This window comes from Rhamphochromis longiceps, linkage group LG9 (assembly GCF_057381845.1).
Source record: "Rhamphochromis longiceps isolate RC_006_pf linkage group LG9, R_longiceps_female_GT1.1, whole genome shotgun sequence".
In the NCBI taxonomy this organism is placed as follows: Eukaryota; Metazoa; Chordata; class Actinopteri; order Cichliformes; family Cichlidae; genus Rhamphochromis; species Rhamphochromis longiceps.
In genome coordinates this window covers 30,847,001-30,866,644 of record NC_140565.1, presented here as the reverse complement: position 1 = coordinate 30,866,644, position 19,644 = coordinate 30,847,001, and the positions used below count along the sequence as shown (strand labels likewise).

The window sequence follows — 19,644 nt, the reverse complement described above, 5'->3', positions numbered from 1 at the left end:
CTTAGTGAGGACTCGAGCAGCAGAGTTCTGAATGAGCTGCAGTTGTCTGACTGATTTTTTAGGTAGACCTGTAAAGATGCTGTTACAGTAATCAAGCCTACTAAAGATGAATGCATGGACTAGTTTTTCCAGGTCCTGTTGAGACATCATAACAGTACTTACTTTTAAACGTTTACTCTTTGGCCGCTCAGCTTCCACCGTTTTTTTCGGCAAAATTATCCACATCGACCGCCGCGCTATGCAATCTGGGATGTGTTGGGCCACGAAGTCTTTAAAATTCAGGGAACTGAAGGACACATTTGAGGGCCGCATTGAGGGCCGCATTTCGAGCAGCCTTTGAATTGGAACAGCCTTCGTCGCGTTGCTGTGACGTAATCGGCCTTAAAATGCGGCCTTTAAGGCTGCAGACCCTGAATTGGGATACAGACCAGGGGCCCGTTCTTCGTACGTCGCTCACTACATCCAAGATCAAATGACACATCCAAGACCAAACCATCGCGCTAACCGTGAGCTCGCTAATCCGGTTCCCCGAACACACCTGCTGTTGACGATTAGTACAGCTGGACGCAGTAATGTGACATCACTGGGTGTCGTAAAAGGGGCTACGCATCGATAGTGGAAACATTGATCGGCAACCCTCTGATTGGTCGGCGAAAATGTCGACGGAGCGCGCTCGGCTCGGTATTTTTCGGCAGCAGAGCAAGAACTCTTGATTGAGGGATTTCAGGAGTTTCAGAGTTTAATCAGAACGCAAGGGAACACTGCAAAGGCTGCAAAAGCAAGGAGAGAGGGCTGGCAGAAAGTTGCTGACAAATTAAACTCGTAAGTAATTTAATAATAACAATAATAATGGAGTGGATTTATATAGCGCTTTTCAAGGCACCCAAAGCGCTTTACAATGCCACTATTCAGTCACTCTCACATTCACACACTGGTGGAAGCAGCTACAGTTGTAGCCACAGCTGCCCTGGGGCAGACTGACAGAAGCCAGGCTGCCATATCGCGCCATCGGCCCCTCTGGCCATCACCAGTAGGCGGTAGGGTAGATTTATTATATTACACTATATTATCCAATATTATATTACATTATATTATAATATGTTATATTATATCCCCTTTCACATTAGAGCCACAACAGGACCCACTAGAACATGGGAAGAGGTAAAAGTGAAATATAAGAATATCCTACAGAATGGTAATATTTATCACTTATATTGCTTTTCGTTTCTTGGAAAGAGACCCTGAAATAATCTGTTTGTTTATAACAGCAACCAAGAAAAGGGCAGAGCAAAAAAAAGACAGGTGGTGGTCCTGCACCCCCTCGTCAACAAGTTGGTTAAGTAAATAATACCCTCACGGGAATATCGATATCTCTCAATGAGCACACTGTCGCGCTGAGCTGAAGGATCCTGTCTATCCCGCAATATACGCTGAATTCTGAGGACTCTCCTTATCAATCTTGCACCTTCCGCAATGGGTGGCTCGCGTATACGGACAGGACATGGCTGCGACAGACTTCCCAAATCCACCTTCGCTTTTATAGCCGTGGTCTCTCATCTTGATTACACGAAGTAATTTGCAATTGCTACTCTGAAATATGAATTACATCTGTAATAATCACATACATGTAATAGAATGTTAATAGTACATTTCCCTTTTTTAGGAAATGACCTGTATGTATCTGTGTGAAATCAATAAATGGATCAAGTGCTGCATTATCTTTAGTTACATTGATGTTATTTATTTATGGTGAAACAGTGGTGGAATATCGCTGTTGCTTTCGTATAAATGAAGTGGACATACCTGCATGGCCGCGATCTAATCCTGTTTACATAAAGTAAACCTGCTCCCGAGCAGGTTTATGCTTACGGCTCTGTTGCTATGACAGCAAGTCCCGGATGAGCTTCGGGGAACCGAACGATCCAAGATCACGCGAAATCGTCAACAATCAAATCCAGCTAGCCTACTTAGCGAGGTACGAAGAACGGGCCCCAGGAGTGACATGCTTAGCCACATGTTCTCCTTAAGTTGCTGGTTGGCTGAGTGGTGTCCAAGAAACGATGTGGGCTTCATAGATAATTGGCAAACCTTCTGGAGGAAACCTGGTCTTGTTAGGAGAGACGGCATCCATCCCACTTTGGATGGAGCAGCTCTCATTTCTAGAAATATGGACACATTTATTAAACCCCCTAAAATATGACTATCCAGAGCTGGGATCAGGAAGCAGAGTTGCAGTCTTACACGCCTCTCTGCAGCTTCTCTCCTCCTGAAACGACAGCTTCAACACAGCATTTAAGCTGTTGTTAGACTATTAAATATTTCACTCTAATGTTGCAACTACCCAGTCACTTCTGTCTATAAACAAAATATTTTCCAGTTACAGAAATCATGAAATCCAAACTAAAGTGTTACTGTTGCTATATGCATTTACTATAAATAATCGATGATGGTGCTGACATGAAGGAAGAGAAAGTTACAGGTTGCATCCTTTGAGTTTGTCTCCGTGCCTTTGGGCGATTTTTATGACAGATGTTTCTGTTCAATTCTTAAATCAACTTTTCAAAACACAAACACTATTTTAAAGCTTTTAAAGATATTAATGATAATTATAATAACAGTAATAAAAACAAAAGCTCTCAGATCCATCAAACCAAGCAGCAGAGAGAACAACAAGTGAAGATAAAACTTTAACCTTGTAGACTTCATTATGTTCCAGCTGCTCTACAGACGCTGTGACCTCGAACTTAAGCAGGTCGTAAAGTATGTGCAGCTCAATAACTTCATAATTACACAGGGTGTAATTATGAAGTTATGAATTATGAAGAGCAAATATATCCTCTAAATCAGCGTTGCACATGTGCAGCTGCTGGGATTCACTTAAGCATTCGGCTCGTCGCTGTTGCAGATTTTTCTCTCGCTGTTCTGGCTCACAGCGCTGCAAGCACAAAAATAAATATCCCCAAAGGTGTGAAAGGGAGCTAATTAGTAAGAGTATTGTTACTCTCCCCAGGAGTAGTCCAGCAGTAGAAATCAGTCCAATAACAAGGTGTGTAACATCTAGCAGGGTGACAGAAAAACCCAGGGTAACTTCCAAGGACCTCAACGTCTCTCTCACATTGCGTTTTTTAAACATGTTTCCATTTGTCACTTCAGTCTTTACTCTGAAATACAGGAAGAGAAATCATGGCTGAAACAACTTCTCATGAAACCAGGGGTGTGGTCCAACAGTCAGTTTTGGTGAGGAAGGTTCCTAACTGAGAGAAGTGACCCAGAAGTATCTGTGTAGCAGCCACAATGAATCAAGATCATGAGCTTTATTAACTGATCCAAGTCTATTCTTTCATCTTCTGTATTATTCAATTTGCATTGGTAATGCCCATTATTGTAATGCTTTTTTAGTTCAGTTCAGTTCAGTTCATTTTTATTTCAAACATTTCAAACATGTGCCTTCACAATCATTACAAAATATCATTCCATTATTTGTTTGAAAAGGAGTAGGCTGAAGTATTTACTTATTTGTCCCTACCCCCTCAAGTTTTACCATTCATTCATTTAATTTTTTTTTGTCTTAAATTAAACAAACAACATATGAAACATATGAAGTAAAACAAAACATAACATACATAAATCAAAACAAGAAATTAGCAAGCCCCACCACAGTATAGTTTCTTTCATATGAAAAATACAAAATGTGTATATTTGCAGATACACAAGTTATGGAAAAACAACAAACCAAAACAAAACAAAATAACAAAAAAGAACCGCAACACCATTACCAGCAACATTACCGTCCTGGGTTAACCCCGTTTTCTTCATTCTTATACTTATTTAAAATTAGGTTTTTATATTTTACTTTAAACTGTTTTATGTTTTGACTGTCTTTTATTTCTTCTGTTAGACTGTTCCATAATTTAACTCCTGCAATTGAGATAGACATAGTTCTTAAAGTTGTTCTAGCACTTTGTATTCTTAAATTCCATTTCCCTCTTAAGTTATACCCACCTTCTCTTTCTATGAACAATTTACAGATTTCTTTGGGAAGCAATTTATTTCTTACTTTATACATTATCTGCGCTGTTTTAAGCTTCACCAAGTCTTGGAATTTGATAGCTTGCATTTTGACAAAGAGTGCATTTGTATGGTCCCTGTACCCTACATTATTTATTAATCTAATGGCCCTTTTCTGTATTATAGTTATTGTTTGTATGTTACTTTTTTAAGATGAGCAAAACTTTATTTTACTTTGGGTTAGATGGGATGAGTGATGGATGGAGGGAATTTTACTTCAGTCACAGAAATCCTAAATAGGAAGGAGGAGCAGAGTTACAGTGGATCACTATCCAGCAGGGAAACAAGATTTATTTCAATTTCTTGGGCAAAGAGTGAGATTTACGCAGTGGGCAAATTAGGGAGATGACACCATCAGATCCCGAGCCCTCCATGTGTTAATCAAGACACTGCTGCTGTGCTACATCCATAAATAATGAATAAATTAGGAGCAGAAGCTAAAAGGACAGTTTATTTGTACCATCTTCATGTGAACACATTCAAGAACATCACAGATGAAAGAAACATTAAAAACTTCCACACTACATAAAGCGAGAAAAATAGTTTTTCTTTCAGGTGATTTCAGAAAAAACAAAACATCAAAAACCTCCAAGACTCTCTTTGAAAGAACTAAAAACCTTTATTCTCATGGTCCAATCATGAGTGAACTCCCCGATGAAGCCTTGTGTGCTAAAACATGTCAGAGTTTAAAGGTTAAACATGAGTTTCCAAAACGTTTTGCTGGAGAACAATGAACTATTTGACTGAGTTTCAATTATTTATAGACGAGCAAAACCAGGACAGAGAAAAAAGGACAAAACTGACTCAGTAAAACGACAGAAAATAAGATCCCGTGTAAATCTGTATTATGTAGAAGTTCAGCCCAGCAACCAGTTCAGTTCAACACAAGTTTAAATGATTCTATCTGAACTCTGTGGAGCCTGATCTCAAGCTTTTTGAGTCTGACACTGAAACCAGAGGATCTTTCTGTCTCTGCAGATTCACTGTGATCCAGTGATGGGAGTGATTTCAGCCCTGAGTGATCACGCTGATGTTTGCACAGAGCAGATAATTTAGTGAATGTTTTGGCACATTGGTAACAGTGAAACAGTTTATTAGTAACGTGGGATCGTTTGTGTTCGGAGTATGAACTGAGATTCCTGAAGCTCTTGTCACACTGGTCACAGCTGTAGTTTCCTTCCACGTGTGTACGTTCATGCTTGTTACGACTATTTGAATGTGAGAAGCTTTTGTCACAGTGTCTGCACTTGTATGGTTTCTCTCCTGTGTGGACTCGTTTGTGTCTTTTAAGCTGACCTGCAGTGGTGAAGGATGACCCACACTGATCACAGAGGTGCTTTTTAACCCCACTGTGAATCAGTTCATGTGTTTTTAATCCACCTGATGTGGGGAAGCTACTCCCACATTCTTTGCAGTATTTCAGTTTGTCTCCAGTGTGTCTACGTTGATGTGTTTTTAGGTTCTTTTGCTGACTGAAGGTTTTTCCACAGAGGTCACAATGAAAGTCTTTCCCACCACCACGGTGATGACAGGGTTGAGAACTGGATCCATCTGTGTCGCTCTGCTTCTAAACAAAGACACAAAGACAGTGTAAGTCAGTCCTTCAACATTTTTATCCTGAACGTCGCCTGAAATAAAGAGCATCTCTGCAGACGTCCAATTACATTTGACTGTTTCAGTTAACACACTCAGTTTACTGGGCTGCAATAACTACAATACTACCACCATAATACTACAGTAATACTAAAATCATAACTGACATGAAAATCTGAATAATCACTCAGAGCTGCTTTTCCATGCAGTAGAATTGCTAACATGCTAACACAGTTTAATGAGCAGAGTTGTTCCAAACAGTCAGGCTAAAATGACAAGATAACAATATAAATACATACCTCACAGTAACTGCACTTGTAGAGTCTCTTTCTGGTGTGGATCTGTTGGTGTAGTCTCAGGTAATGTGGAGCTTTAAAAGTCTTCTCACACAGGTCACATTTATAAGGTCGTCCCTCAGTGTGGATAAACACGTGTCGTTTTAACTGTGTGTCTGTAGCAAAGTATTTGCCACACTGTTCACAGCAGTACACATCATGTCTGGTGTGAATGCGTAGGTGTCTATTTAGGAACCCTCTCTGGCTGAAAGTTTTTCCACAGATGTCACAGCTGTACGCCTTAATTCCAGAGTGGGTAACTAGATGACTCTGTAAGTTGCTACTGCAATTAAAAGCTCTGCCACACTGATCACAGCTGTACGCTTTAACTGCACTGTGGATGAGTTGGTGTCTTTTTAGGTAACGCTTCAAGGAAAAAGACTTTCCACACAACTCACAGCTGAACGGTCTCTCTCCAGTGTGAATGACCTGATGCTGTTTTAGTTTATCCTTCCTAGCAAACTCCTTCCCACACTCGTCACAGCTGTATGGCTTAATTCCAGAGTGGGTAAGTAGATGCTTCTGTAAGTTCCAACTGTGAGTAAAAGCTCTGCCACACTGATCACAGCTGTACGCTTTAACTCCACTGTGGATGACCTGATGGTGTTTTAGATTAGCCTTCAAAGTAAAATCCTTCCCACACTCGTCACAGGTGTGTTTTTTCTCTCTCTTTCTTCTGTGAGGTTTGTCGGCCTCCTGAGAGCGCTGACTTCTCGCTCCATGTTGGTCCTGCAGTGACAGAGATACAAACAGAGGCAGTGAGTGAAATGCAGTCGTGGAACAAACTCAACCTTCAAACTCCCTCCATTAACACTAGTTTTAAACCTGAAGGTGGAGTGTGGCACCAAACACCTTAAAGGTCTCTTATCCCCACCTGCTGGTAGTTCTAACACATTACATCCAACCTGCTGTTAAAAATAATTCATGACTGTTCAAACACTAAAATCATGCCCATCCCTCCTGATTGTACACACACACTTTTATATTATTTTATAATTTATATTATTTTGTTGTTTCCTATTACATATTTCTATATTTTGTATAGATTTATACATAATTATTCAGTGATATTAAATCCTATGTTTGTTTATTCAAAAAGAACCCCATTAGCTTCCATGTTGCTCGTCTTCCGTCAAATACAATCACATAAAATATTATACAATAAAGTGGATTCAAAATATCCACATGATTTGGGTCTTACATCCACAGTGAAGTTTCACAATTGTTAAAATATAAGCAATCAATAATAATAATAATAATAATATCAATAACATTGAGGCACATTACACAAATTTCAAAAACAAACCATCTCTTACAATATTTACAACAACTAAAAGTTCTGTAAATCAGCTTTTAAATGTTCAGTGAAGTTTTGAATAGTAGCTAATTCTCTAATTTTATAAGGCAATTTATTCCACTTAAACGTTGCTCTAAATATAACAGTTTTACAAAAAGTTACTTTTAACTCGAGCATTTACTAAATTGCAGTTTGTTGAAAACTGTGTAATATGATTATGTATTTCATCTGGATACTGCAGCTGAGCAGGAATAAATGTGGTGTGTTTAACAGAATTGCTTTCTTTATAAATACAAGTAAGCCATAGAATATTTTAGCCTGGAAGCCAAGAAAGTTGATTATGCATTTTATCAATATTATTATAGTATGAACATCTTAACACTAATCTGGACGCCTTATTCTGGACTAACTGAAGTCTGTTAAGATCTGTCTTATTAGCTGCTGACCAAATGATTGAACAATACTCCAGATGAGACATTACTAGTGCATTAATGACATCTTTCATAACTGAAGAAGTGATACAGAAAGAGCATTTCATAGCCATAGCTATGCCTTGTCCCATTTTCTTAATAACAGAGTCGATGTGCTGAGACCATGAAAGGTGGTGATTTATGGTAACTTCTTATGAGCGCCTGCAATCGTTCTGGTGCTGTGACATAAAAACAAACGCTGACCCGAGACTCTGGCACACAGTTTTGCCTCTTTTGCTCATTTTAATGTGTGATTAGTGCACAATCAGGGTGCCTTTCATGTAGGGCTGGGCTATATCATACCGTTCACAGTAATACCGGTATAATGTTGGGCAACGATAAGAAAATGAAATATCACGATAGAATATGGGTAAAACGCGCATGCGCAGTGCCTTTGTTTTCACACGCACATGGAGGAAAAAACATGGCGGTGACGGAGAATGAGAAGGGTGAAAGCGGATCGTTGAATGAAACAGATGAACCAGAATTGGTTTGTAAAAATGCTTCAACTTCAGTGGTGTGGAACTGGTTTAGCTTTCGTACGTCAGATACACAACAAACTCTATTTGTGGTAGGACATGCTAGCAGGCCGTCGTTATTACCGTGTTTTTTGTGGAGTTGTAAAGTATTTTGTCTAGTGTCAATTATATCATCTGCTACATCGTTATCGCAAATTTTCAAACGTATATCGTGATAAATATTTTTGGTCATATCGCCCTGCTCTGTCTGTCACCTTCTGTGTTGAGCTCATTGTTTTCTCTGTAGTGGCTGAGCTGAGTTCAAGTAGCTGAAAATGTTCCTCTGCTGCTCCGTCAGACTCTTCTCCTCCTGCTGATCAGCTGGGACACAAAACAGATCTTTGTTAGGCTCCACACTGCACTGAAGAGTCAAAGGGTCTCATATGTTCATCTGACAAGTAAAAGAACACATTTGTTTCCCGAGGTGGGAAACTTATTGGAAACAAACACAAAAGGCTTGAGCACCGATACCTGCCATTGCTGGCATTGCATCTTTCAATGCCAGCAATGCCAGGTATCAGTGCTCAAGCAAAGACAACTAACCTCCACCACTATTTTTTCATACGGGCAACCGCCCGTATCAAAAACCGCTACTGTGTGTGTCACAAGTTAATCTGGCTGTAGGCTATGGTACTTGGCCAGAGGTTGCGCTGGTTGACTTGACTCCATTTGAGTGCACAAAAAGTAAATTGCACACTTTAGCTGTGCAGCGAAATTGAAAATCGCCCGTATCAAAAACCGCTACTGCCTATACTACTGTGCTTTGATGTCGCTCGTAAAGGTGAAACGTTTGAGAACCACTGCTACAGAACAATGGAGATTTCCGTTATATGGTAAAGCCTGCAACTCACGTGATGCCCAGAATTGTACAATCCGATTGTTAAGTGATGACGGGACGAATCCTACTTCCGGGCCTAAAGTAGTCTGCGTTTAATATGGCTTTTGTGTTGTTAACATGTTTAATTAGATTAGATTAGATAGAACTTTATTAATCCCTCGGGTGGGTTCCTCTGGGACATTCGATTTCCAAAAAAGCACAGCACCGACAGAAGTTACAGAGTTACAGAATATTATATATATATACACACACACACACACACACACACACATATATATAAATACAGAGACAATATAAATAAAATATACGAAGGTATACGAATGTTATGTATTTTCTTCTATTTGATCTCAAAAAGCTCCTAAAACAGTCAGTGATCTCTGTTGACCTTCCTCGGCTTTTATTACCACTAATCATTTATTTAAGCTCAGTTTTTAAAACCTTAGGATGTAACTACAGCCCAGCCCATACAGCAGTATATGAATGACTAACCTCGTATTGTGGATGGATTATCTCAGTTGTTCTCCTGGCTGAAGTTTGGTCCTTTTACAGCATCCTGCCATGCGATTACATTTGTTCCTGACCACCGAGAACACTCACGTTAACTTTTATCGAGTGGAAAAAAAGTTAGCTTGTTTATATTATGCTAACATGGCTGTGTTGCTAGCGGTCACGTAGCACATCATTATATACCAGCTAGCCAAACTTCAGTAACCCTACAAACGTCACTGCTGTTAATTTTCCTGTCTTCATTTATGCTGGAAGTGATAACAGAGTTGTACGTTTTAATTTGTTTCCAAAACCCCGCAGTCAGGACATACTGGATTTAGATAGAAGCTAGCGAGCTAACTCCCTGCTAACTTCTAACTAGTGATGTGACGTTCTGTATCGAGGCTTTGAAGCGTGTGTCGAGTAATGGAGGGGGCGTTTCCGCGAAGCGCGTTGTCACTACCCGATCCGTAATAAACACTAGAGAATCAAAAAACCTAAAAGACAAAATTGATGGCATGTCCAAAACACTAAATCATTGGTTGACGAGAGATATTACAATTTTTGGACACAATCTATTATCCAAATCAGAGGGCGTCTCAAAGATGGTTTATCCAGCATACTCACTATACATTACCCCGAAAAGTATTAAAAAGATTAACTCTATAATCTATCAATTCATTTGGCGCAATAAAACACATTACATTAAAAAAAAATCACAACTTGTCAAAGATTACGCTAAAGGTGGTATAAAGTCAATTGATTTTCAATCAATGGTTGGAGTATTTAAAATAAACTGGATAAAAGCCTTCCTCTTGAAACCTGACTCCATATGGTTCCATATCCCAAAAAATATTTTCAAAAAGATGGGAGGGTTGGATTTTCTCCTGAAATGTGATTTTGATATATTGAAGTTGCCTGTGAAACTGTCAGAATATCATAAGCAGGTCTTGTCTTATTGGAAGATGGTGTTTGCCCATAACTTTTCACCACATTGCTCCACCTTGTGGAATAACAGAACAATTACAATTAATAAGAAGTCATTGTTTATTAAAGAGTGGTTTGAAAAAAACATAATCTTTATAACAGACTTACTTGATGAAAGGGGTCAGTTTCTCTCAGTGGGTGTTTTTAATGCTAAGTTTAACATTCAGTGTTCCCTTAGAGAATATGACAAGGTTTGTAAGGCAATCCCCTTACCTCTGTTGAGTTTGATTCAAGGTTATTTGTATTACTCTAAGGCACAAATTAGTCTACCTTCTTTACATCTAAACCAGATTCCTTTGACGGATAAAAACTGTAATAATAAAACCATGAACAAGATATTTAAAAACAAATTATTTCACGACTTTAACAGTAACACAAAACTAAAAGGGAGTAATGTTAAAATAACGAACAAATATACGCACTTTTTAAAATGGCCTATCCCCCCCAAAGTCAAAGAAATGCAATTTAAAATAATTAATGGATATTACCCAGCAGCTGAAATGCTTAAAAAAAGGTTTGGGTTTGAGGTAGAGCCATGTGGATTTTGTTCACAAAATGCGGAAAGTATTGATCATTTGTTTTTTTCCTGCTCATTAACAACTGACTTCTGGCAAGATCTAGTAGACTGGTTGAGTATAAGAATAGATGGGATGACCCCACTGACTCTAACACAAGTTTTATTTAATAATGGTGATCCATCTAAGGAACTGTCCATGCTACACAAGGTGGTGATAATTATGGGCAAATACCACATACACAAATGCAAATGGCAAAGTAAAAGACCTTCCCTAACTGTATTGAAAATTGAATTAAAATCTTTTTTGTCATCTTTAGAATTACTGAGGGATTCATGTAAAGAGGCTGCTTTGATATGCGACAATGGGACTCAATCTCTATCCTTTTAATGATTGTGTTTTTGGTGTACTAAGTAAGCCACATGTATGTTAAAGTGTTCGCAGAAAGGAAACTGTTATATGTCATAAAAATGGCCTTCATATATTTATGTATATGTATATATGTGTTTTGTTTTTGTTTTGTTTTTTTTGTTTTTGTTTTGTTTTTTTTTCGTTTGGTTTCTTATTCAACCTTTTCGAGATGTTGTTGCACAAATGTTGTCTCCCAACGAGAGATTGTAATATGTGCATAAATTTAATTAAAGTATTAAAAAACAAAAAATAAAATAAAAATAAAATAAAAATAAAATAAAAAAAGAGAAAAAAACAACAAAAAAAAAAAAAACTACCCGATCCGTACCGGAAACCCGATCGGTACCCCGCATGCGCGAAAGGTTTCTACTTCCGGTCATAGCGTTTTACGATAGTTATGGGTCAGAGTATCTGTTAAGATGTTAAGAATAACAAGTATATCTTAAAATGTTTGCAATAATGAAGCATTTCAGTACAATGTAGACAAAAACGAAAAATAAAAAGAAAGTTACGGATCAGGACTCTCCGATCCTTACTGCGCGTGTGTAAAGTCTGACCGTACAAATCGGGTCAACCCGATCCGTACCGCGCATGTGCAGATGTTTTCTTCTTCTTCTGTTCGTTTAATGGCAGTTTACTCCCCAGTGTACGAGGATACCGCCACCTGCTGACGGAGCGAATAAACCCTATTATAAACTGAATTATCGTCATTACAAACGTGTGTTAAATCTGATTTAGCGATAGTCGAGTGTGTTTATGCTTGTCTGTGAGGAGAGGATTGTTGGAATAGTGATGATGATGTGCACTATCACTGTCAATTGTCAGTAAACACTTAATCTGGCTGATGAATCTACACGTGAGATATTACAAAGTCTGCATTATTAACTCTGTAATTAGGCGCCATTCTTCTTATTTTACGGCGCTGTTGCTCAATCGGGGGACACTCTCTGTTGAGGAGAAAAGCATGAATTTCTTTGTATACGAATTATCCATTGTTTAAATGTCCCGGGCAGTCGAAAAGGAGGCAGAGCTGTTGAGAAATGCTAGGAGCTAACTGGGCGCTAACCGTATCATTCAAATATATTGAATGTCACAATGTTGGCAAAGAGAGGAAGTGACGTAAGATTTGCGCATGCGGGGTACCGATCGGGTTTCCGGTACGGATCGGGTAGTGACACGCGTATCGAGGCTTGCTTCATTTATGGAAGGAGCTGAAAATGATGACGTCCGAAGCCTCGCTGCCCGGCTGTACCACGTGACTGGTTCAGGAAGCGGCTCGAACTTTGCCGCGAGCTATGACAGCGATATAAACCCCTCAGACCCCATTCAAAATGTGGGCGTTTGATGGAGAGTTACGGTTAGTGAGAGTTAGAGACAGTTTAGAGGTTTAGGAGAGTGAGGAGAGAAAGTCAGGAGAGAATGGAGCCAGCTACGAAGAGAAGGATATCCTCCCCTGTGTGGGAACATTTTGAGCTTATATCTCCCAACAAGGTATGTAAATTTCCACAGAAGATGTATTTTCATAATACTGATGGTGCAATACAATTTATGTTAAGTGGCTTTACTTTTGTACAAGGTGAAGTGTTTGCTATGTGCCAGGGAGCTGGGATATAACAACAACACCTCATCCATGCTTAGGCACTACAGAGCTTTGCATGAGAATAAGAGGAACACCGATTGTGGAGCAAGACAAGGTGAGCCATCAAATGCCATGATAATATAGCATGCAGTAATGTTACTAAATGATATAACAATATCATACAATGCAATAAGTGACGTGTGTGATATTTATATTTGTGCTTTGTCTTTATTGTCTTTCCTCAGGAGAACAATCTCAAATAGATGAAGACCTGGTTAGCATGGTGATTGAGGACTCCCAGCCATTTAGCATTGTGGAGGACAAAGGATTCAAAAGATTTGTTAAGTCATTAAATCCTAGCTATGTTCTCCCCACTAAAAAGGTCATAAAAGCAGTGAAGATTTCGTTTCTACAGAGTAAAATGTGAACAGGCAGGACTGAGGCTCAAAGCCTCAGTGTGTAGCTACACTACACACTGCTTCACAGCCACGTCGTACTTTAGAACAAAATGTTTTTACTTTCCTTTAGGCCCTGAAAGTCATGGTGGAGGCCAGGTACCAGGAGATGAAGGAGAAAGCTAAGGCCAGCGTTGAGAAGGCAGCAGCTGTGAGTCTGACATCAGATATGTGGACCTCCATCAACACAGAGGCCTATCTTGCAGTCACCTGCCATTTTGTTGATGAGTCCAGCACATTAAACACCGTTGTTTTAGGAGTGCAATATTTTCCTAATGCACACACTGCAGAAAACATTGCACAGGTGAAAGGCTCACTCATGGCAGAATGGGCAATTACTGACAAAGTCACATGCCTAGTAACAGATGGGGCTGCCAATATGGGGGCTTGTGCAAGGGAGCTAAGACTTAAACATGCCATATGCATAGCTCACACCGTGAACTTAGTGGTGAAGAAGGCCCTTGACCAGACCCCTGAGCTCTCTGACATCCGAGCCAAGCCCAGGAAGATCATGGGATATTTCAGGAGCAGTACCTCTGCAAAGGTAAGTTCTTAAGTGGCCTATGTCATCTGAGGAATTTGGTATAATTTCAGCGTGTCTGGTTGTCCTAGTACCATTTAACGATGCAACCACTGAGCTCTCTCAGGAAAAAAGGGTGTCTGGGTCAAAGGTCATACCTTTGCTCACTATGCTGGATCATTGCCTCAATGAACAAATGGAAAAACCACCATCCATTGGATCTTCCCTGGCTCAGAAGCTTAGGATGCTATTGAGAGAGAAGCTAGATAAAATACAGACCATGAGCATTATGTTCCTTGCGACACTGCTGGACCCAAGGTTCAGAAAACTCGGGTTTCTCAGCCCTGCAAGAGCTAGCGAAGCAGAAAAAAGACTGAAAGCAGAATGTGCTTCTGTAATGAGGGCCTCCACCACCTCTTCCTCCACACCACCACCACAGCCATCAACGTCACAATCTGTTGAGGCTGTTTCCCACGGTACCATTGTTATTGCATTTTAGTTGCATTTATATAAACTGAATGTTGGGTTTTCCACTGTATCTATTATTGTATGATCTACTGTACAATATAATGCGCCGTGAGGCGACTGTTGTTATTTGGCACTATAGACATAACATTGAATTGAAAATTGAATTGGTAGTATCTCATAAGACTCTCCTTTTTGTTTAGGTAACAACCTGTGGCGTCGCCTGGATGAGAGTGTCAGGCAGACACAGACACAAAATGTGACAGCAGACGCAAATATTGAGGTCCAACGGTACCTGATGGAGCCAAATATTGGAAGGCTGGAGGACCCCCTTAAATACTGGGAGAGACAGAAATATGTCTACCCTCACTTATATAAGTTAGCACTGACATACCTGTGTACCCCTGCCTCATCTGTGCCCTGTGAGCGAGTGTTTTCAAAGGCAGGGGAAATATTGTCCAAAAAAAGAAATCGCCTACGACCTGCCACAGTGGAGAAACTGTTGTTTTTAAATAAAAACCAATGATGTGTCCCCTAAACACTAATCACTGTCCTTGCCTCAATGTTACAAAAGCACAACCACTGTCCACACCTCACCTCACAGTATATGATCATTTCCATTTTAGGCATTTCCAAATAATAATTTTCCATACTGCCAGCATAAATATACACAGTATACTGCCATCACTACAATATAGATGTTTTACACACTCCTTTTGTTGTTGACATTTACAGGCTGTGTGCAAAATGCCACACTCTTCAAATTCATGCCAACTAATATTTTTACGTCCAGTAGGTGTCCTGCTAGAGCAAATGAAGCTTCAAGAAACTTCGCGTTGGGGTGAACCAATTGGATGAAAAGCTTCAGTGCTTCATGAGGCTTCATCTGCCCATCACTACTTCTAACTCCGTTAAATGTCATAAATTCCGTTTTTATGGATGCCTGGATGTTAAACTCAATTGTTACACCTGGTAGAGCAGAACGCTGATCATTTTATTAAAGATGAAAGACTTAAGACAGTTTTTCAACTCTCAGTAATGCCATAGTGATCGTTTGATATATGGACCTGCAGCGGAGTTTAGGTCCAGACACGGCTAGTGACGTCAGACTGAACAACCGGATGCTGATGCTCGAGAGCGCGCGTGTGATGCAAGTATGTAGTGTTGAGCGCGTGATCAGTGGTGAGAAAAACAACTCACGAAACTTGACCTTTCTTTACTCGTGGCTCACTTGCACTTCTAATATATTCGTTTGCACACTTACACACACCCAGCTGTGGTTTCCTGTTTTGCTACACTCTGGAGAGCCTCGTCTTTAACGGTCTCCTCTCACAGAGAGCAACAGAAAACTTCATTCAGAAAACTTCGAAAAACTCGAGATTGACTGAACTCAGTTCAAAGTTACCTTGACACTTACCTTTAGATGTGAGAGGTAGCGATGGTCCGCTTGAAGCTGACGCTCCGGTGCGTGTGTGAAAAAGATCAACACTAGTGATGTGCGAATCACTCAGGACTCGCTCACCCCCTCCCTCGTGGCTCACAGCTTCTTCTTCTTCTTGGTTGGCAACCAATGTTAAGGCGCATTACCGCCCCCTGGCTCACAGCGCAGTGGACATTTAGATGAGAAAATATATATTTGACACACTTAAGGAAAATACTAATAAAATACAAATAAACAAAATAAATGTTTATTAAGCAATTTTGATAAGAAATTGCTTAATTTTAGAAATGTTTTTGCTCTTTGTTCTCTATAAAATAGTTGGTTTTTTTTGTTTTTTTTAATCATTCATCTTAGCAGTGGGATTTACATGAAAAGGGAAACAAATTAAGTTTGAGTGAAAATGTAAAATTTTTGCACTCTCTGGTCAACTGACTCAGTGAATCAAATGACTCAACACATCCGATTCACTTTGATGAGTGACTCATTAACACTCGATTCAGTAAAAAGAATCAAATTTAGCATCACTAATCAACACGCTGCTTCAGAAGCACCGTGTGCAGGCTTGATTCGTTTGGCTAGAGTCACGTGTTTAGTGACGTCTGAAGCTTCATTTAGAATGTACTTTTTTTTTTAATTGAACTTTATTGAACACACAATAAGTATACAACATACAAACAGATGAAGTTTACGAAAGAACAGAACATGAACATACAAATCAGGGGTAAATAAATTATCATATGAGTACACGAAAAAATCAGCATATATAAATATTGTTCTGTGAGCCTTTTTGTTGGTTGAGTCTGATATTGATTGTATGTACAATTCCATATCCTTATAAAAAGGCAGAAATATGGTGTTTTATTAATAAACTTACATTTATGGATAAAAAATTTAGCTAAAAGTATGAAAAAATTTATTATAAAAAACATTTATCATTCTTCCTGGAGAACTTAAAGAAAAAGAATAGAACATTTTCCCATCATTAAGAAAACTCCCTTAAAATATGGACAATAACAAAACTGCTAAATTCTTCCAGAATCTCTGTGTAGAGGAACAGTACCAACAAAGATGTGTCACAGTTTCTGGATGATCCCCACAGAAAGTTCAATTAGTATTTATGTCTCTTTTCAATTTTACATATAGTGACTGGCTGGGTAACATTTATGAAGAATTTTACATGAGATCTCCTTCACCTTGTTTACAATTAGATATTTATGGGATCATCCAGTCTGTCTTCCAGGTGATATCTGGAACATGTCGGTTCCAGTAAGATATTATGTATATGGGAGAGACACGATATCTTCTTGGAATAAACTACGTATTCTCTTATTGCTGTTACCAAGTTCCTGTGAAAAGCAGATTTTTCCCACTGCTGACTCAGCTGGATCAGAGAGAGTGACTGAGGTAGATATTGACCTGTCAGTGTTTTTATATAACATTAAAGTACCTGAGGGTATGGCACCAAGCACCATGGAGAATTCCCAAACACTGCTTGGAAAATTATATAGTGTAAGGGATTCATTGTAAGTAAGTCGTACTCCCCCTTTATTAACCAGCTGAGCCACCAATAGGATCCCATTTTGGATCCAGGTTTCCAGGAAAAGTGATTTATTTTTAAATAAAATATCTCTGTTGTTATGGTTTTTCCATATAAAATTAAAGAGCATGCGGTCAATGTCTTTACTAATCTTCTTATCCAGATGTAAGGAGAGAGCAGCATATGCCAGTTGGAATATCCCTTCAGCTTTAATAATTAACACTCTACCTTTCAGAGATAAATTCCTTTGCAGCCACTGGTTGAACTTTTTTCATGTTTTTTGTATAATCGGATTGAAGTTTGACGAGCATCTTGACTTTTGGTCTTTGGATATTAACAGTCCTGGGTATGTGACTTCTTGTTTAACAAGATGGCGCCGGTGAGGTCGGCTGCCGTCACGACTGCTCCGACCACCTTTTCTTTGTCTTTGTTTTTTAAGTTAGTTTTCAGCGTTTCTAAATCGGCAAAATCATCACCATTGGATACATTAGGTATGACAGAGACACTCTTGTTTCTATTGGTATAACAATGTACTCACAATTCGAAGTTTTTGACTCCGGATCCGAGCTGGCCGAGTGAGATCTTGAGGGAGAACAAAGGACGGCCTCGAGGGAAACGAGCCGGCGTCAGGAACAGGCTGAGAGCTCGTGCACACCGCACACCTCTGCCTAGCATCCTGCTCGCCAACGTCCAGTCACTGGAGAACAAGCTTGATGACCTCGGGGCCAGGATAGAGAGACATTTGGGACTGCAATCTCCTCTGCTTCATCGAGACATGGCTGAAGCCAGCCGGCCAAGTTCTTCTCGGTTCACCGCATGGACAGGACATGGGACTCGGGGAAGTCAAGGGGAGGCGGCGTGTGTTTAATGGTGAACAACAATTGGTGCAACAGTGCAAACGCTGTTCCTCTCACACGCTCCTGCACACCAAATCTGGAACTACTGTCCATCATGTGTCGTACTTTTTATCTACCTCGAGAATTTACATCTGTCATTATAAGTCCCGTTTATATTCCACCACAAGCGGACACGGTCACCGCCTTATGCGAGCTGTATGAGGCATTCACACAGCACCAGACACAACACTGGGATGCTGCGCTTATTGTGACGGGGGACTTTAATAGCGCCAACCTCAAACGCGCAGCGCCGAACTTTTATCAACACATCACCTGCCCCACCAGAGGTGAAATGACACTGGACCACTGCTACACTACGGTCAAGGACAGCTAAAAGGCACAATCCCACCCTCCGTTTGGCAAATCCGATCACGCCGCCATCTTCCTCATGCCAAAATACAAACAAAGGCTGAAACAGGAAGTTCCGGTTCAGAGGAAGGTCGCGCGCTGGACGGATCAATTGGTGGCCGCGTTACAGGACGCACTCGATGACGCAGACTGGGGCATGTTCAGAAACAGCTCCGACGATGACGTCAACGTGTTTACGGAAGCGGTTGTGGGATTCATCGGGAAACTAGCGGATGATACCGTGGAGACAAAGACTATCACAACGTTTCCCAACCAGAAGCCGTGGGTGGATAAAACCATCCGCGACGCTCTGAGATCCCGCACCGCTGCCTACAACACGGGACTCACGACGGGGGACATGGACCCGTACAAAGCCGCGTCATATAACGTGCGGAAGGCGGTGAAAGAGGCGAAGCAGCGCTACGGGAGGAAACTAGAGTCACAACTCCAACAGAGTGACTCTAGGAGCCTGTGGCAGGGACTAAGGACAATAACGGATTATAAAGCACCAACAACCGGTATGACGAACGCGGCCGTGACTGCAGCTAAGGACTCCAACGATGCTAGTGCTAGCGGCGCTAATAACTGCAGACAGGAAGATACTGCCAGCACCGGAAACGTGCTCGTCATCTCCGAGCATGAAGTAAGGAGAGCCTTCAAGAGAGTGAACACCAGGAAAGCAGCAGGACCAGACGGCATCCCAGGTCGTATCCTAAGAGACTGCGCATACCAGCTAGCTCCTGTGTTCACTGAGATATTCAACATCTCTTTATCTCAGTCGGTGATCCCCACATGCTTCAAAGAGTCCATCGTTGTTCCTGTCCCGAAGAAACCCCACCCTGCTCCTCTCAATGACTATCGCCCTGTAGCCCTCACCTCAGTAGT

The 19,644-nt window shown here is 40.4% G+C and overlaps 2 protein-coding genes across 4 annotated transcripts in view; one reads left to right on the top strand and one right to left on the bottom strand.

The window, feature by feature from the left end:
• LOC146662544 (uncharacterized) overlaps positions 1–19,644 on the top strand; it is a 150,842-nt gene that overhangs the window by 128,911 nt on the left and 2,287 nt on the right. The window lies entirely within an intron of this gene.
• LOC146662545 (uncharacterized) lies at positions 2,837–16,313 on the bottom strand. 3 transcript variants are annotated; one of them, XM_085419244.1, is made up of 5 exons: positions 15,955–16,312; positions 9,609–9,695; positions 8,497–8,602; positions 5,961–6,725; positions 2,838–5,635 (listed from the first exon to the last, which is right to left on the bottom strand). In XM_085419244.1, the coding sequence occupies exons 3-5, from the start codon at positions 8,512–8,514 to the stop codon at positions 4,943–4,945; spliced, it is 1,476 nt and encodes a 491-aa protein (XP_085275370.1). In that variant the 5' UTR covers positions 8,515–8,602; positions 9,609–9,695; positions 15,955–16,312; the 3' UTR covers positions 2,838–4,942. The 3 variants fall into 3 exon arrangements, with proteins under 3 accessions (XP_085275371.1, XP_085275370.1, XP_085275369.1); XM_085419245.1 differs by lacking the exon at positions 9,609–9,695 and having other exon boundaries at positions 2,837–5,632; positions 15,955–16,313; XM_085419243.1 differs by lacking the exon at positions 9,609–9,695.